At 46.1% G+C, this 18,514-nt stretch overlaps 1 protein-coding gene across 2 annotated transcripts in view; it reads right to left on the bottom strand.

Annotated features, from left to right (window-relative positions):
- Stat1 (signal transducer and activator of transcription 1) overlaps positions 1-7,720 on the bottom strand; it is a 41,224-nt gene extending 33,504 nt beyond the window's left edge. Inside the window, exons 1-5 of one of the 2 annotated variants that reach the window (XM_057758815.1) lie at positions 7,572-7,720; positions 7,169-7,294; positions 4,277-4,407; positions 3,602-3,746; positions 948-1,046 (exon numbers count right to left, since the gene is read on the bottom strand). In XM_057758815.1, coding sequence (XP_057614798.1) covers positions 948-1,046; positions 3,602-3,746; positions 4,277-4,404 — 372 coding nt within the window. In that variant the 5' untranslated portion in view covers positions 4,405-4,407; positions 7,169-7,294; positions 7,572-7,720. Of the gene's footprint in view, positions 1-947; positions 1,047-3,601; positions 3,747-4,276; positions 4,408-7,168; positions 7,295-7,567 lie in introns of both variants that reach the window. The other variant, XM_057758817.1, reaches the window with a different exon arrangement.
- Between the last annotated feature and the right edge of the window lie 10,794 nt (positions 7,721-18,514).

Raw genomic sequence — 18,514 nt, 5'->3', positions numbered from 1 at the left:
GGAGAAAGGCCTGCACCAGCATTGACCTCTGCCCCCTTTTCCCACTGTAGCGGAGTTCGCTTCGTTATCTACTGACGAAACACACAAGGCACAGTAAAGTGCATGCTCCTCCCAGGGTTGGGATGGTTTGGACAGAACTCGTACGACACTGGCTTCACAGCCACCTGCCTACCTGGTCCTCAAGTCCCTCGACACTTCTCAAGTAAGGAATGAAAAATGCCGCCCACCGCGACAGCCAAAGCCTCACTGAACCCAGTTGCTGGGAAGGCCGACAGGATGACTAGCGAAACCATGACCCCAAAGCCAGTAATACTACAACTCTGATTCATCCACGGTTTGATGTCTGAACATTCAGCGAGCTTCTTCATCTCGTTCAAACTGAAGCTTTCATTTTCTTAATGATTTTTCTCTTACTCTCCCATACCAGCCATGTCCTAGAAACGTCCTGGTCCTGACTTGCTCTGACTTCTCCCTCAGCAGGCAGCATTCTCCGAGAGACTCAAGCCACAACTGCAGAACGATTCTTCACCGTCCCCCACACAGCCTGAATTGCGGGGCTTTCCCTGTCTCCAGGAACTCTGAGTACACCTGCCACGGCCACCCGGACCACAACCCGATGATTCTGCCTGCCTCCATTCCCGACCTGCCCTCTTCACACACAGGCCCCGCCCAGCCATGTCATCAAGCACCGTGGCACCTCCACCTCTGCCAGCAAGCACCTCGCTTACAAGCCCATGCTCTCACCAGGAGTCAACTCCTAGACAAGGGCGCTTCTTAAAGCACTGTTCTAGAAAATTCCAGGATCTGACCATTCCTGCTTCCCGGAGTTATAAAGTCAGAGGTGTATTTATCAGTGACTAAAGAGAGGTCCTGGCAATATCTGTGAAATACATGATGTATTTCATATATTTCCTTTCTAACAGTTAGTACTGCTTAGAATAAAGTACCTGATTAAATCTCTGGGCATTTTCCAAAATCTTTCTCTCTTCCTTCAGACAGTTATGGATGATCATGGACATCTGTACGGGATCTTCCTGGAAGTTATCCTAGACACAGGTGATAAGGATAAATAAAAATAAGTTTCGGAATAGCCACAGGTGGTAATGGAATGGAATACGAGGATCACTGGGATTTTGGCAGCCGTGGAAGGTTTCCGAACGTGCAGACTGCAAGTACATTAAAAGTCAGATAAGGACTCTAAAGTGGACTCTGGCATTGCTTCCGTGTGGCACCGGTCTACTTCACGACGCCTTGCTTCTGAGCACTCGTGCATGGGCACTGTGCACAGCATCCGCGCTTCTGAACACACGAGCATGGGCGCTGTGCACATCATTTGTGCTTCTGAGCACACGAGCATGGGCACTGTGCACAGCATTTGTGCTTCTGAGCACACGAGCATGGGTATCCGTGCTTCTGAGCACAAGCATGGGTATCCACGCTTCTGAGCACACGAGCATGGGCGCTGTGCACAGCATCCGCCTCCACATAGCACAACGCCAAGGGTCCAAAACAGCCTGACTGCAGACAACTGCATGGGATGGACATTAGGGTTCGAGTCGACAATGTTTCTGCTCTTTGGGGAACACAAGGTCTTTACTTATGGAAAGCAGAGCCTTTGATATTTTCCTACTGTCATTCCAAACCTGAATAAAATGAATTTTATAAAATTTTATTTTATTTTATTCAGGTCTTTGAATTTTATCATATTAGACATAGACTTCATCAATGTGTAGGTAAATTGGATTCCATCTTTAATAAATGATAGAATTACAAGGATGTCAAAGAATTGTTTTAAAATAAATTTCTTTTTATTTATTATCAATAAATGCCTGATCAGTATAACTATTTTATATACTGATACGCATGAAGTTGTGGAAAAATTTCTTGGGTAAAAAGTGGTCATGAGTAGAAAGTCTGTAAAATCTTGGTTTAATACACGTCTTTCTATTCCTTAAGAAGCTTATCGTATGCCTACTAAGTCTGACTTAAGGGATTTTTTTTTTTGCTGTTGCTATTTTGTTTTGGTTTTTGTTTGTTTTTGGTTTTTCGAGACAGGGTTTCTCCGTGGCTTTGGAGCCTGTCCTGGAACTAGCTCTTGTAGACCAGGCTGGCCTCGAACTCACAGAGATCCACCTGCCTCTGCCTTCCGAGTGCTGGGATTAAAGACGTGGGCCACCACTACCTGGCGGTTTTTGGTTTTTTGAGACAGGGTCTTTATGTAGTCGTAACTGTCCTGGAACTCACAAAGTCTCCCTGCCTTTGCCTCCTTGAGTGTTGGGATTAAGTTATGTGCCACTGTCGGCCACCACGCCCAGTAACATATTTTTATAAAAACAAAAATACTCCATTTATAAATTAGGACAAAAATTACTTTATCTTACCAAATTTGAGCAATTTGATTTAAAAAGAAAATATTTTCATATGTGGATCCTAAGGAATTCAGTTTCATGCAGGCTAAACAGGCACTCTGACCTCTGAGCCACACCCACACCTCTTCCTAAATGCTCTAGTATCCATCGCCTGTACTCCTGAAGCCAACTGCCTTCTGTTAGAATATGGAGACAATGCAAACGATGTAGGAACTATTCGTGATAGTCTCCAACTAATTCCTCAACGCAGCAACTGAAGTTAACTGTGCTTGTAACTAGAATAAAAATATTCATCTCAATTGTTCTGTTTTCACTGTCAAAGCTATTGTGCAAAGTACTGGCAACCACAAATACACCACCAAGCAGCCTGAATAGGAACGAAATTTTATCAACTTAATATGATTTTCCATCTCAGTGATATCAGCTCACAGACATCTTCAGAGAGAAAACAGAATAGAAGGCTTCCAACTACCTAGGGTGAAATGTTTTGTTGTGTCCCACAAAACCTTTTGTTTCTGTTAAAACAAGAAAGTGTTACGCTATAGAAAAAGTGTGGCGGCCAGGCTAAGGGCACACTGGGAGGACATCTGAAGAGCCAGTGGTAGACAAGTCTGCCAGAAGCAAGGAAAAGTGGCTCTGGTCCAAGTCACTCACGCACTAAGCCCCGAGTGGGCCAGACCTTCCTGGATTATCTTCACCTGGACCCACAAGGGCTTAAGATTCAGCTGATGGCTAAAATTTATTGGAGCTTAGTGAGCTACTGTAACTCACTGTTCTGAAAATGAAGCCCCTTTCCTTTGGTCTCAATATCCTCAATTTTTAGTGAAACAAAGTTTTACAGCATGACGCTTAAACCTGAAATCTTTTGTGCGTTTATAAAATGAATTGAACGCTTTGGCGGTGGTGGCGCACGCCTTTCATCCCAGCACACGGGAGACAGAGGCAGGTGGATCTCTGTGAGTTCGAGGCCAGCCTGGTCTACAAGAGGTAGTTCCAGGACAGGCTCCAAAGCTACAGAAAAACCCTGTCTCAGAAAAAAAAAAAAAAATGAATCGAAATTGTATTGATTTATGTTTTATAAGCGTTAGCCACCTAAAGAGAGTACCTTTGCCCCTATAATTTCTCTAAACAACAGCGAGTGTGTGCTGAGTAGCATCTGCTGAGTGGAAGTACGGGAGAGGCTTGAAGTAAGCACAGAGACACTTCCAGAAACACACAATGCCGGTTCGTACCTGAAGATTGCGCTTGCTTTTCCTTATGTTGTGCTGCAACAGAAAGTTGTTCTCCAGAGAAAAGCGGCTGTACTGATCATCCAGCTGGGAAAGGAGGTCATGGAAGCGGATGGTGGCAAAGGAATCGTCATTGGCAGCGTGCTCCCTAGGAGATAGGAATTTACAGCTCATTCCAGACACCACTTACAACACACGAGAGAAATGCTGCTTCCCTTCCGGACGGTGTCCAAAAATAACGTGTTTCTTAGGCTTATTTTTCTCTTCTTCCTTTTATTAGCAATTTGCATAGTGTTATTATCATATTATTAGCACATTATTGCACAGTCTTATTAGTATTATTAGCAATTTGCATAGTATTTATCACACACAACTGATGAAAAATTACAGAAAGCATCAGAGATTGTACAGAAAAACTATTCGTGGTATTTATCCCCAGGCAGAAAAAAAAAACCAACAGGGGTCTGGACTTTCTACATCAAATACTTTCAGAATGTTTAGAATATTTGCCATTAGCAAATAATGTGTTTAAGACTGGGAAGTACTTAAGGACTCATGGAGGATTTGGTTTTATAGGTACTGGGGAGATTCATTCTCTGTAAACACAGCTCTAAAGCGACTTCCTCGACAGATATCTTTGAAACACACTCCACTCCCTAGTCAGGGGGTTTTGCTCACCAGTCTTGCTTTTCCAGCCACTGGGCCAGGTACTGTCTGATTTCCATGGGAAAGCTGTCATCGTACAGCTGGTGAACCTGCTCCAGGAACTTGGAGTCCAGCTGCTGAAGTTCGTACCACTGAGACATTGTCTGTGGGAAGAACACACGTGTGTGAACCGGCAGCTCCGGCTCCAAGCGGAGCTGCTGAAGCAGTGGCTCTCACCCTTCCTAACGCGGAGACCCTTTAAGACAGCCATCCCCATGGTGGTGATTCCCCAACCATACAATGTTTTCATTGGTGCTTTAACTGTCTTTTTGCTATGTGATGAATCGGAATGCAAATATGCTTTGGAGATAGAGGTTACTCGAGAGAGTCGAGAACCACGACTCTACCCTGTCGGTCTCTGAAAAGCATGACCTGAATGGTATCTATATTTAATATTCATCTTTATTGAATTTTGGAATCATTTTTTTTCTTCTGCAGAAAACATATCCCCAGGTCTTTACTCAAAGGTTGGCGCAGCCTACACTAGCCGTCTTGCTTCAGGGATAGCCACCCCTCCTGGGAAAACACTACCCCTTCGCTTGATAGATCTTTCTGCAGAGCGTTCGTTTCTCACCCAGACCCATACCATATTTCCCTTTGTACTTCATTACCTTTTCTGTTAAAGAAAAGGAGAGGGAACAAGATCTGGTAAGCTGGGGATCCAATATATAGTTACAAAGGAATTTCTACTTTTTCTCAAACAAGCAGAAAACATTCTTAGAATGAAGATATTGCAAGCCCTTCCTAAAACTTATCTACTAAAATATAGCCCATTTTAAAGCTTGTATTTTATTTCAAGATTGTTATGTTTTATTTATTGCATGCATGGCACCACATTCTGAGTGGAAGTTGGAGGCCAGCCTGCAGGAGCTGGCTCTTTCCTTCCACCGTGTGGGTCCTTCGGCTTGGTGGCAAGAGCGTTAGCCAATGTACCCTCATCTCTCTGATTCAAGTTGATACTTTATATTTATGATTGACACAGTAAAATATTCTTATACAACAAATTTGAAAAGAAATACATTTCTCTCGTTTCCGCGGCAAGCAATAGATGTGGTACAAAGAAATCTTAAATCTCAATAACGAGTTGCTGGCAGGCCCATGTAGAGAGGTCAAGGGTATGAGGATAACAGCCTCAATCCTTTCTGTGGTTTAGTTTCTGAGACCAGAACTCTGCCCATTTTGGTTAGAATAGCTCCTCGGCAAGCCGTGTGCTCCCCAGCACTGAAGTCACAGCTGCATGTCCTCACAGCTGCCTTTGTCTGTATGTGTGTGCATGGGGGCGGGGGCCGGTGATCCAAACTCGGGTCCTCACACACGCACAGCCGAACCATGTGCGGTGCGTCATCTCCCTGGACAGAAACAACAGCCATGCCTGGCTCACCACACCTGAGATCACGGGCACTTAGAAAAGCCGAGCCAAGAAGGCCACAAGTTCAAGGTCAGCCTGGGCTGCACGCTGAGTGCAAGCCTAGCCAGCAAGGCCACACAGCAAGTCACCGTGTTAGAACAAAGCAGCCTTGCTAAACGTCATTTGAAGGGATAAAGTAGATAAATAGGAAGCATCACGGCAATCCGTAATTTAAGGACCTCTTAAGAACACATTTTGTATGGCCATCACGTAACAGGACATGCACCGGTGCACACGGGCATCACTACATGCAAATCTAGTCCTGCCAGACCTCTGGGGAAGGTCTGCATCCGGTGGGGTCTGGAGGTGTGTGGATATACAGACATGCTTCTGCGCATTCATGGGCACGAATGAAGTCATGTCTGCCACACAAAAATGGAATACAAAACTAGCTGCCATTTCAAGTACTAATAAAAAGAACTCCAGCCCACCCACCATGTGGCACGTCTGTGGAGCAAATTGATATTTTACATCTGGCTTATTTCTGTTGATGTCCAAATCAGTCCCCTGCCCGCCCCAATAGGGACATGCCTAAAGCAAATATGAGGGACTGTTGGGCCATGGCGCCTGTGTAAGCTCTTATTAGCCAAGTGCTCAGACAACCTACTTATCCCCTCCGTGGGGGAGCTTGTTGGGACTGTGTGGGCTAAACCCACATAGCACTGGATACAAACCTGTCCATCAAGAGACCCATCCTGACAAACCCAGAACCAAATTCATATTCTCGTGAAACCCGAGACTGGCAAGACTCTCTCTCAATCGCCTGGCTCTAACAGAGTTTGGGGGTGACTTCTTTCTCTGCAGTCTTAGGACCTCAGCTGTCTCTGCACCTCCAACTAACATGCTACCCTCCCAGTCTAGCCTGTGCCGCACAGACTGGACCACGCTGCTGCCAACAAAGGTCTGTATAAACGACCCTTCTTCCTAAAGTTATCTGTCGCGCCCACATCTGCTTGCCCTGCTTATTACAGCATCAGCTCCAATCTTCCCTGTGAAGTGCATGACTGTCTCCGACGGTATTGTAAGGATCAGTGCCTCGGAGGGGGTACATTTTGCTATTGGCATCCTCTGGATACTGAACAGTGCCCGGTATATGGCCTAAATCATAAGCGTTACTGAGCACAGTACAGTGTGTCCTACTGAAACCTGGGATGTTTCGGTAGGCTTTGGGCAGCAACAGGCAAACCCCATGATGAACCTACAAGTTTGAGTCTGGCATCCTCACTGAGCAATCAGGGCTCAAGTCGTTTCGCCCAGATAAAAACAGCTTTCACCCACCTGTACACTTACTACTCCGTGGTAGCCCAGGAGTTATTATTAAATAATAATTACACTATTAGTGCTGCTTCAGTAACTACATATCACTTTTACGTTCTAGAAAACTGCTTACGAGCATTACTGAGATTCCAAATGCATTGACTTCCACGAACACTTACTGGACTGTGAAGAACACTTACTGAACTGTCTCCGGGTGCAGGCTGAGGATTCAACACAAGCAACCGCCAAACACAGAAAAGTAGGTGCCTGTTGCGCGCAGCGCACGGGGTGGCAGCGGCTCTGGAGACAGGACAGAGCTGCTACAACTGCGGAGAGAAGAAAACGGAAAGTGGCCAGGCGGTGAGGCGAGCAAGGGTTAAGTGGGAAAGTACAGAGTCTTCCGGGAGACACTTCTATTGCACAAGTCTATTGCTATTACCCAACCGTGTGGACGGCCAGGGAAAGGGCGCCAAGCAGAGCCATGAGCTAGGCAGAGGGTCCCCCGTGATGCGCGGTGCCAGGTCACCTGCAGGCAGCGGACCCCGCACCTGGAGGGGCGCCCCACTCCGCCCTCACCCGCGCCCGCACCCGGCGCTCACTCACTGCACGCGGGTGCCCGAGTCGGGGCAGATCTCCCTGCGCCGCTCAGCTGCGTCCCAAGAGGGTCTGAGGGGCGCGGTTCCCGCGGTCGCCCCGGAGCCTCGACAGACTCAGCGCTGGGGGAGAAACGAAAGCTCCGGGCTGAGGAAAAGGCCGAGGGCGCCCCGCCCCCTCCCGCACCAGCCAATCAGCGGCGGGATTTAGCCGGCTGTTCCGCGAGCGCGCCACCTCCCCGCCGCGCGCGGTGTGGCTGCTGCTCGGTCTTCCTGTCCCTCGTCTCCCCACCCCCGGGTAAGAAAGCTGGGGCTCCGCTACGCGGTGCAAACCGCAGACTGGAGGTTCTGTTTACAAGTTTGGAGAACAACGACAAGGAAGCTGTGTGCTTGCGGAGGGTTAGTCTCGGAGACCCTGCTTTAAGTAGCCGCGTCGCTGAGGAGGCAGAGTTGGGGGACTGTCGATTACCTGCCATGTTTCTAAAGCCAGGGGATGTCCGCTTTACTTAACCGTTTAAAAACCTTCAACCCAGGGACTTAACTTTAACTCAGCAGTTAAGACAGTTTGTTCTTGCAGGGCACAGACGTTGGATCCCGGGTGCCCACATGAAGGTTCCAGAAGATCTGGTGCCCTCTTCTGACCTCTATAGGCGCCGAGCAGGCAGGTGGTGTACATGCATACATGTGAGCAAAACACATGACATTAAAATGAATAAATCTAATTAAGAAGTTTAAGAAAAACATAGCCGGGCGGTGGTGGCGCACGCCTTTAATCCCAGCACTTGGAAGGCAGTGGCAGGCAGATCTGTGTGAGTTCGAGGCCAGCCTGGTCTACAAGAGCTAGTTTCCACAATTGACACCTTCATTGTTGAAATTTTCCTCCCTTGTCATCATGAGGATAGAACCTCCTTGCTCCTTTGCTCCTTCCTGGACTTCTCTTCTCTATGGCCCCATCTCCATTACTAAACCACTAACTGCAAATGTCAGGACCTCATCTCCCCTTCTCCCATTGTACTTTTGGTGGCCTCCCTGGCAGCTTCCATGTTCTGGGTCACTCCTAGAAGTATACCAACCCTTGGCTTTCCTCTAAGCTCCACGGCCGCCCGTCCTGGATACCTATTGACTCTTTAAACCAGTTAAACTCAGAATAAAGCCATCAGCTGCATGCCTTTTTCCTGCTCTCCAGTGCTTGGTCCTTAAGCTTCCCTGGGGTTTGCTCCTATCCCCAAAGTTTCATTGATTTCTTCCTACTTCTTTCACCACCCTGTCCTCTTGCCTGAATTACGGCGGTAGCTTCCCACATGACTGTCTTACTTCAGCTCATCCTTCCCATTTAATTCAATCTCCATGCGGTCATTTTAGTGATCTTGATCTAATTGCAAAACTGATCGTGTCATTCCAATCTCAAAAACATTAATCATGGCTTTTCTTGTTTGCTCTTATACAATGCGAAATTTCTCAGTATATTCTCTAAAGCCGTGTTCCCCCTTCACCTTCTGAACAACTTGTGCCATCCTTTTCATTGCTTGCGTCAGCAGTTTTATTCTCTGAATAAGCCAAGCTCTTCCTCCTCCACACACACACTCCTCTCGCCAGTCCGTGCTCTCTTTGGAAAGTCCCCTGAGCCAACATCTGGGCTCTCCAAATTATTTGATGGGTAACTCATCTTAAAAATCTCAGATCACACGTCAGTTCTCCGACAGGTATAACGGAGGCCGGCTAGATCTTCTTGGAATGTGTACCTATAAATCGATTGGTTCCTTCAGGTAGATGGATATTGAATCAAGCCTTGAATAGCGCAGCAACTTTGGGTAGGAGAAGGATCTAAGTAACTTCCCAGGGGTGTGCACACACGCACGCATATTACAGCCGTTGTTCTTTCTCCGTCTGTACAGTTTATTGTCTTGTCACACATCCACCCTCACCAAGTCATCCCGGAGATCTCAATGTCCCTGTCTTTCTTCCTGTCTGGGATCCCTTGTCTAATTACCCAATTAAATGTGTCTGTATTTTGCCCTCAAAGTTTTCATTTTAATTCTTTATGTTTTTTTGAAGTGTTCAAGGGCTATTGTCGCTAAGAGTTACAAGTTTCTGAAGAGAAATCTCTTATGTTGTAGGAACTACCATGTAAGACATCAGCTTCTGAACTGGATGGGGAGAGGGGGAGCACACGGAGCCTCAAAGAATGACAGCAACTGAGAAAAGCTGGGAGCAGAGGGGACTCGGGAAAGAGATTGTCCAGTGCCCCAAAAGTCAGTCCTGAAAACACACATGCAAGCAACATTATGCAGATTGAACAGATTATACTTAAATTTTATACATGCAATAACAGTTGTTGAAAAAAAGAGGCCACAACTCTAAAAGAGACCAGGGAGGGGTATATGGGACAGCTTGGAGGAAAGGGAAAAATACAATTATAATCTTAAATTTTAAAAAATGAAACGCAAGCAAAAGAAACAAACGAAAAATTTCCGAAACCAAAACAGAAACCTAGAAGAAAGATACTTCCAAATCCGTGATACTATTTTGCAAGATTCAACTCAGGAAGCTGAATCTTTGTAACAACAATATCAAGTATGCAGAAGACATAAAACTAAAAAAAAAATGGCATATCTGGTAAATTGTATTTTTCAAATCTTATTTTTCTTCCTAACTCGTCATGGGCTCACTGAGAATAGAGCGTTCCTCTCTGTGCCCTGACTCAGGCTTGTGGCTTCTCCCAGTAAAAGGAATGGTGGTAGGAATTGTAGGAATTGTAACTGTCGGAGAAGGAATTGTAACTTGCCATGCTCCTTGGCATCGATTTGTTATTGTTTTCTCATTCTTTTTCCAGGAAGTAATATTTCCAGGTGCAGCTGCTCCTACTGCTTGATCCAGGAGAAAGTCCAGGGCAGCCCACTCAAGCCGGATGCCCTGGAGAACTGGCCCATGTTGGCTCTCACTGTGTATCTGAGATTCCCCCCACCCCTCCGAAACAGCTGCTTTCCAGATGACAACATAATCATTCTAATCTTAACAGGTTAGAACACTGCTGGCCATTTTGCCAATAGGGCAAAATGTAAAACAACAAATACAAAGACTTGCATTGGGTTTGAACGAAAGGGCAAGGCTATGACAAGCATCCCTTCAGTCACTGGAAATCAACCAGAAGAATGAGGTAAGAAGAAACTGTGCTTTACCATGCCTGAACTGGTATGTAGACAAAAGGAAGTCCATGGTGGTAAGGAACCAAGGAGCCACGCTGTACAACGAATAATGAAGGCACTGGACTAACTCATGAGTCATGATGGTGAGGGGAAAGCGTTCTGAATCTCTCATTTCAGGAACATTTAATTTTCCTTGGAAAAACAACAACCAAGACCATCCCTATTCCTTATCCACCCCTTCTTGTATTCTTTCTCTTACGTTAATCGGCTATTCCTGTCTTGTTGCATTATGTCCGTTATTAAATAAACATTTACAGTGGCTAGAAATAGAAGCATACAAATAGAAATGCCACCAGGCAAGGCGAATGGATAGATAGCATCTACACAGTCCCTCACCCAACGTGGGACTTTCAGCGGCCACCATTCTCGCCTCTGTTTTCTGCTCCTCTCTGCAGTGCAGCCTCGTACTGACTTCCTTCACAGATGGAGGGGACGTTTTCCTCAACCTTTGAGTCTGGGCTGGCCTGTGACTTCTTTTGAACACTAGTAGGCAACAGATAAGATCTTGTATCAGTTGGAGCCCTGTTATGTCTGGGCAAGTGAGGTCAGCCTTTTGAGGGATGAAAGACGATGGGCCACCGTGCGGTCAGTGCTGTTCTCCAGGGTTTGGCCTTAGATTTGTGCAAACACTCGGGCGAGATCAGACGGGCCTGGCCCATTGAGCAGAGCATTGGCTAGTCTTTACCAGCAGTGGCAAATGACTGTTTTGCCAACTTGTTTATTGCACATGTGTTCTGTGTTCTATGTTCTATACCAGATTATTTAAATACCTTTATTGTACATGTGTTCTATGTTCTATACCAGATTATTTAAATACCTTTATTGTACATGTGTTCTATGTTCTATGTTCTATACCAGATTAAATACCTTTATTGTACGTGTGTTCTATGTTCTATACCAGATTATTTAAATACCTTTATTGCACATGTGTTCTATGTTCTATACCAGATTATTTAAATACCTTTATTGTACATGTGTTCTATGTTCTATGTTCTATACCAGATTATTTAAATACCTTTATTGTACATGTGTTCTATGTTCTATACCAGATTATTTAAATACCTTTATTGCACATGTGTTCTATGTTCTATACCAGATTATTTAAATACCTTTATTGTACATGTGTTCTATGTTCTATGTTCTATACCAGATCACTGAGTGATACAGATCTTACGGAGAGCCAGGGAGCAGAGAATATCAAAACTGAATTCTAAACCAAAAATTCTCAAGTGGAACGAGCCTATTTCCCATCCCCAAGGCATTTGGCCTGGAACATCTCTTCAAGGAATGCCTTACCCTGTGTGTGTCTATGACTCGCTCATCAAAAGACTGGACAGGTATGAGATATGGGGTATTTCTTCACAGCCTTGATCTCTTTCAACATGGCAGCTAAATGTCCAGCAAATAAATGTATAGCAAAATGTTCACAGACTTCCCTTGCCTCTCAGTTGATGTATTCTAACTTAGCTATACCTTCTAATAGTTAGATCTAAGTTAGACCTATTATAACTTAGCTATGCTATACAATCAGTAGTATTGCCATAATTTAAATGGCTATCCATTGGAATTCCTAAAAAAAGAAATTCCTGCTGTTTTCTCAGTTCTCCTTGTCCACTGTAGGTCTTGCTACTACGCAGTCCCAAGAATGTCACTTTACTGTGTATTTGCCCTTTTGGTTTATCTGAAACATAGCTGGACCCAAATGGAAATACACTGCTCTTAAAATTACTTTAATTACTCGGGTTTAGATTTTGTATCGTCCCTTATCTTGGTGAGTGTTTCCAAAGCTCAGCTAATAGCAGCTCTGTGGGAGTCCCTGTACCGCGCAGCTTGTTGAAATACAAGATACATGTCACACCTTAAACTTGCTGTGTGCACACGATATGTTTCTGCCCAATACACTTTTGGAGGAACGACCATCCATGCGCTGCCAAGCCAAATTCTTCTCATTAATGACAAGTGGTATATCATGCAAAATTCTACCAGACATTAAAATGCTGAGGATGGAGAGATGGCTTAGCGGTCAGGAGAATAGTCTGTCTTTCGAGAGGGCTGGGATTGCGTTCCCATTAAGCAACTCACAGCCACCTGTAACCCCAGTTTCGGTTCTAGGGGATCCCATGCCCTCTGGCCTCTGAGAGCACCTGCATGCATGTGGTGCTCATTAACTCATGCAGGAACACACGTATTCACATAAAAACAATAAATAAAATTTGTGAAAACTTTCACAATATTCTTGGACTTACAGGAAATGTGCCATAAGAAAATGGCTAGTTGCGTGGGAACGGTTTGTGCTGGAAGGCACTGTTACCAAAGTTGGTAAAAAAATTATTCTAGCTGACAAAGCGCAATTCATATTTGCACATCAAAGCACAATTTGATAGTGACAGACTATCAAAGTTATGCTGACGGCGACTATTTAATTGCATTGGAAAACATCCGATGAACAGCTAAATTAAAAAAAAAAAGAATAAAAGATAGTCTGCATTGTAAGGCTCCTGCAAATATAAAGAAATAAAAACCCAGGGAAGATATGCTAAATTGCTAATGTTAAGGTGGTGGGTCCCGGTCACACACGTTTGGGACCCCGCGGGCCGCCCGCACGGTGCTCGCCGCTAGGGACGCTGCGCCGCGCGGTCGTGCTCGCCGCCGCGGAGGGTGGGAAGGCGGCTGCCGGGAAGAGCCGCACCACGTGCTTTCGGGGAAACCAGCCGGCACCGAGAACCAGCTCCTCTGAGAGGAAATCGAAAAGCGAAAGCACCCGCCGGCAGGCAGCGCGCAGGCGCGGGCCCGGGACTTTCCCACCGCTGCCCCGCCCCGTCCTCCCCGCCCACTCCCGCTCCCCCCGCCCCCACGCCACGCACTTCGCACTGCGCAGGCTCGGGGTCTTGCAGGGAGCCGAGGGCGATTTTCCTTCCCCGCGTGCACACGGGCTACACCAGACCCCCCCGCCACCCAAGCTGATCGCAATAGCATAGGAGAATAAAGGGAGGAGAATAGCTTAGTCACTGGAAAATGATTCTGACTTTGGCTGAGGGACAAAAGCACTGGGCTCTGCCTTCGGTTTTTATGACTTTCCTGAATCTGGGAGGCGATGAGAGGGCTAGCTGCAGTCTAGGTGCAGTGGGAAAGACTTGCCTAACTGGCACACACTGCCAGGCCTCTTCATTGGGGACCCACGACACCCGACTTCCGCATCTCAGCGTGCAGTTTGTGCGTAAATCCCACAAGACAGAGCCACGTTTCTTTCCCACGCTAGGAACACCGGCTAGGCAGGATAATATGCGGAGCCCAAGACAAATGGAAACGTGGGGTTAAGTGCAAAACCTCTAAGGATTTTGAGACAGCAGTGGAGCGGAAATTCAAGGACAGGGTCCTAAATGCCCTGCCCTGCAGAAGCCATTCCACACAGAGGAGCACAGGGAGGGGGCGTTTATTTCATAAGAACCCTCGTTACACGTTCATTTGAAGAAAAACTTAGAATGAAGAAGCAAATTTTATACCGCCGCTTTTATATTTAATTCCTGGCTTGGGCAATAGAATCCACAAAGGCCCTACAGAATTTGGTCCCATCTGCCTTTTTTTCTTTTTCCTTCTCATTTTATCTCACCCCGTTCGTACTTCACCAGGCTCCTCTCCCATCACCCACTCACTTCATGGGTTCCTGAACCCCAAGTTTTTACCTACTGGTCCCCTGACTAACTGGCTGAGTTCATGGGTTGGCGCTGACCTTCCTGTGTTTAACTGGGTCTTCGCTGGTCACTTCTGATAACTTTTTATAACCCTCCCTTCCGTATCATTGTGTGTTTCCATCTAGCCGAACCAGAGCACAGTACTTCAGGAGAGACTTTGGCTACCCTCCGACTCACACTTCAGGAAAGCAACCGACAGCCCCAATGCGTCTCTGTGTCCCGCTCACCGTCTTTCAACGTACACAGAATGACACGTAGGACGACTGAGCAAGTCGACACAGAAATTTCTGTCTTTGTGACTCAAATGGGAAGCCCTGCAGGAGACGGGCATCCTGGGGACAGAGCTGTTCTCAGAATTTTTCCTAGTGCATTGCTGACCTTAACACTGGGGGTAGGGATCCCGGGTCAGTTCAAACCTTCCACAAGGCCCTTTTGCTACCTGGCCTGGGCATGTCTAGTCGGAACAACTTCCCTCCAGAATGTTAATGAAACCAGTCCTTTGTACCGCCCCCACCCCAACATTCACAGCCTGTTTACCCTGTCTAGATGGCTACTGTATTTCTTTGCATTGGTAGCATAGAAGATGCTTAAGGCAATGACTGTCAATCCTGTTGTGCAGGCCTTCCACGAGTATCAGTGGACATGGGTGGATTTAACGAAGGCAGGGTTAGGGAATATTTCGGGGTCATTGGGTCCACTTACAAGCAGACAGACAGGGGGACTGTGAGGTACGCCCGCGAGAGACCTAAATCAAAGCGAAGTTGGGAGTTATTGACACCTACGATTCGAGATTGTTTTTTTCAGAGCTTAGAAGTTGAGCTCGTGGTGAAATTGAAAGGAAGTCCGTTCTGCACGCTGTATCGAAAGCAGGTGTGTTGGGGTTAGACAGGATGTGTAGAGAGACTGGTCTGTGAGTTTAGGGTTTGTAGATATTACAAACAGAATCCTAACTTGGTCTTGCAGGCTAACCAAGCAGCAGAGAGAAAGAATGAACCATTGCTCTTCTTGTATTCAAACACAGTGTTATTAACTGTCTGTTAAGAGTAGATTGTGCTGGCCACTAGGGATAGACCTGCTAACAGGGCTGTCTTTGTTCCATGCTTGCAGAGGCCACAGGGGACGTGCACTGTGCTGGGGAACTTAGAAGCTGTGGAAAAGGCGTGGCCTGAGCCTTTCTCCCATATGCGGACGCATGCGCACTTTTGACAAGAAGGCTATTCGGAGACTGAAGCATGTGTAGACATTATCCAGGGGAGAAGGGTTGACAGGACAAGACTGGAGACTTGAGAGACGGAGCAGAGGGAGGGGAGTACGAGCTTCACAGACATTCGAAAGACCTGTTGAGATTCATGGTCCTTACTCAAAGTTTAATGTTAGATATACTTTGGAGTTATGAACCTTTTTGGCAGTCTGACAAAAACCTATGAACATCTTCAAAGAATTTTAATGTCTTTAGTTGAATAAAGTAAAATTCATAAGATTAAGAAAACAAGTTTCAGTGAAATATATCTAGTGAACTTGGACATACATAAAACCAGACTGACGTCACCTTTGTGATACGGAGCAAGTGCTTACCCACGAGTGGCCTTAAGTGGATCTAGCAGTGGGTCTGATTCACGCAGTTTCTAGACTGTGCTTAGCGTATTCAGTATTCTGAGGTCACTATAGCTGTCATATGAGATAAAGGTGGTATGGGGTATGAGTTGCTGCCCTTAATTCAAAGTTGATGGAGATATGAACTCAGCTAGAAGTTAGTGGAAATAAAGCTATTGGTTTTGCTGTTCTAATTCATGAGCCCCGGAATGCTATCCCTCTACTCGAGTTGGGGTTACGGGTCACACAAAGATTTGAAGCAACAGTGTGGGGGGGTTCCATTTTTATTATTTACGACTGTATGATGTTCGCACGTGTGAGTGCAGTCAGCACATACATGCACAGAGCCCACGTGGCGGTCAGAGATCAACTCTGTGAGCAAGGTTTCTCTTCCCACTGTGTTTTTGAGGAGGATTCTCTGGTTTCTGCCCGGTTGCATGCTACAGGCTGGTCGACCTTTGAGTTTCTACACAATTCTCCTGTCCCTGCCTTCTGCCCCACCATAGGTTCCAGATGCAAGCGGCTGCCACAGTTTTTATGTGTGCTCTTGGGAGCAAACTCAGGCTGTTGGGCTTTTGTGGTGAGTAGGTTTATTTCTTGGTAGCTTTATCGTGGCGTCCTCTTCCTGAGGATCCAGATGGGTATGGTCTATGCTAATGATATCATAACTCATGGATTTGTCTGGATTCGTACTGACACAATAACAAGAGTTTGTTTCCCTGTCTATTAATTATACTGACAAGTCAGATTTTGAAAATGCAATTTGTTGAATCACTAAACGTTCTTGTTCAACTTTTAAGAGATATCTGCCCTTCATCAGAGATTGGAGAAAGTGTGAACAGCACCCACTTTACTAAGTCTGAACCGTGCCATTACTCAGTAGTACAGAAAAGTCCTATGCTTGATCCAAAACTCTGTCGCCACTACTGAAGGGAATGCATGGGGTTCCTGAACCATGTGAGGTCAGGAAAAATCCCTTAGTTGCACATATGTAGAGGCCAGAAGACAATGTCGAGTGTCATTCCTCAGGTTCGACCTACCTTTCTCTTTCCCCTGAGGTACGGTCTCTCGCTGGCCTGGAATTAGCCTACTAGGTGAGGCTGTCTGACCAGTGAGTCTCAGGGATAGATACCACCTTGCCAGCTGTGGGGTTACAGATGGATGTGTGTGTGTGTGTGTGTGTATGTGTGTAACGTGGGTTTTCAACCTTAAACTCAGGTCCTTGTACTAGCGAGAAAAACAGTTTAGTGACTGAACTATCTCCCTGGTTGAAGTGATAATATTAAAAATGATTTGGAAAATGTGTATCTGTGATTGGTCTGGGACCAGTGACAGGAGAAAGGAAATATTTAGAAATCGAATCTAGATCTTATTTTATTAAAAGCATCTGATTTGCCACCAGCTTGTTACGGACAGAAGATTTGTGCCTCCCAAGTTCACGCGCTGAAATTGAGGTTTAAGTAGGAAACATGCCCCCCTGATTTGTACTTTGAATGATCAGTCCTGGGCACTGTTTTGAAGGTTTTGGATCTTTTGAGAGGCGGGGCCTGGCTGCAGGAAGTAGGTTATCCGCCTTTGAAGGTTGAATCTACTTTTAGTTCTGGCTTGCTTTTCCTTCTGTCTGTCTGCCACAGTGAGAATAGCTTGGCCCTTGTGTCCCCTTGGCGCTGCTCCTCCAAGGTGTCCTCCACCACGATGGACCGAAAGTGAGAGCCAGCCAATACTTCCTCCGTTCTTCTGTTCGGATTTGGCCCCGGAGGCTCTAACCTGTGGCTCTCATGAAGAGAAGCTCTTGGGAATGGGCCTGTCACCCTCACCTGAGCTCCCAGTACACTCTGAGAACTAGGGTGACACCAGGCCTGGAAGAAGGGGACCCTGCCCCTGCGGCTTCTGGTCTTGCACTTTCAACTTTCAGGATGGTGAGAAATAAGTTCTTGTTGTTGGAGCCCGACAATCCCAATACTTCTATACCAGCTTAAATTAAACCACAGTTCAAAGGAAAACCCTATGGTGGTAGAGTTTGGCGGGAATATGCTCTAAATTCCATCCCATTGCATTTCCGGCTTATGTGGCCCAGTTTAAACTGTACTAAACAGGTATCTCCAGGATGCTTCTGGCCAAATCCTGTTATGCAAAAAGAAGATACCTTGAGGGAAAATCTTGCAACCCTGGGGTTAAGGACTTGGTTCTGGGGGCTAGTGGTCACAAAGGACCCACCCCCAGGGGCTTAAAACTGCCTGTAACTGCAGCTTCAGGGAGATCCAATTCCCGTAGATTCTGAAGGGACTTAGGTGCACATACCTGCGCTACACACGGCTAAAAAATCATATAAAATAAGCTTAAAAAGAGAACTCATTTTAATTTTTCTGGATGTAAACAAAAATAACCACTTATTGAACTCACAAGGCAACTCTGGTAGCACAGATAACACGTGACAGCTATGAACGCATAGGAACCTTGGC

Source organism: Chionomys nivalis, chromosome 26 (assembly GCF_950005125.1).
Source record: "Chionomys nivalis chromosome 26, mChiNiv1.1, whole genome shotgun sequence".
Taxonomy (NCBI): Eukaryota; Metazoa; Chordata; class Mammalia; order Rodentia; family Cricetidae; genus Chionomys; species Chionomys nivalis.
Note: the sequence above shows the minus strand (reverse complement) of the source record. Positions and strands in the feature narration are given on the sequence as shown.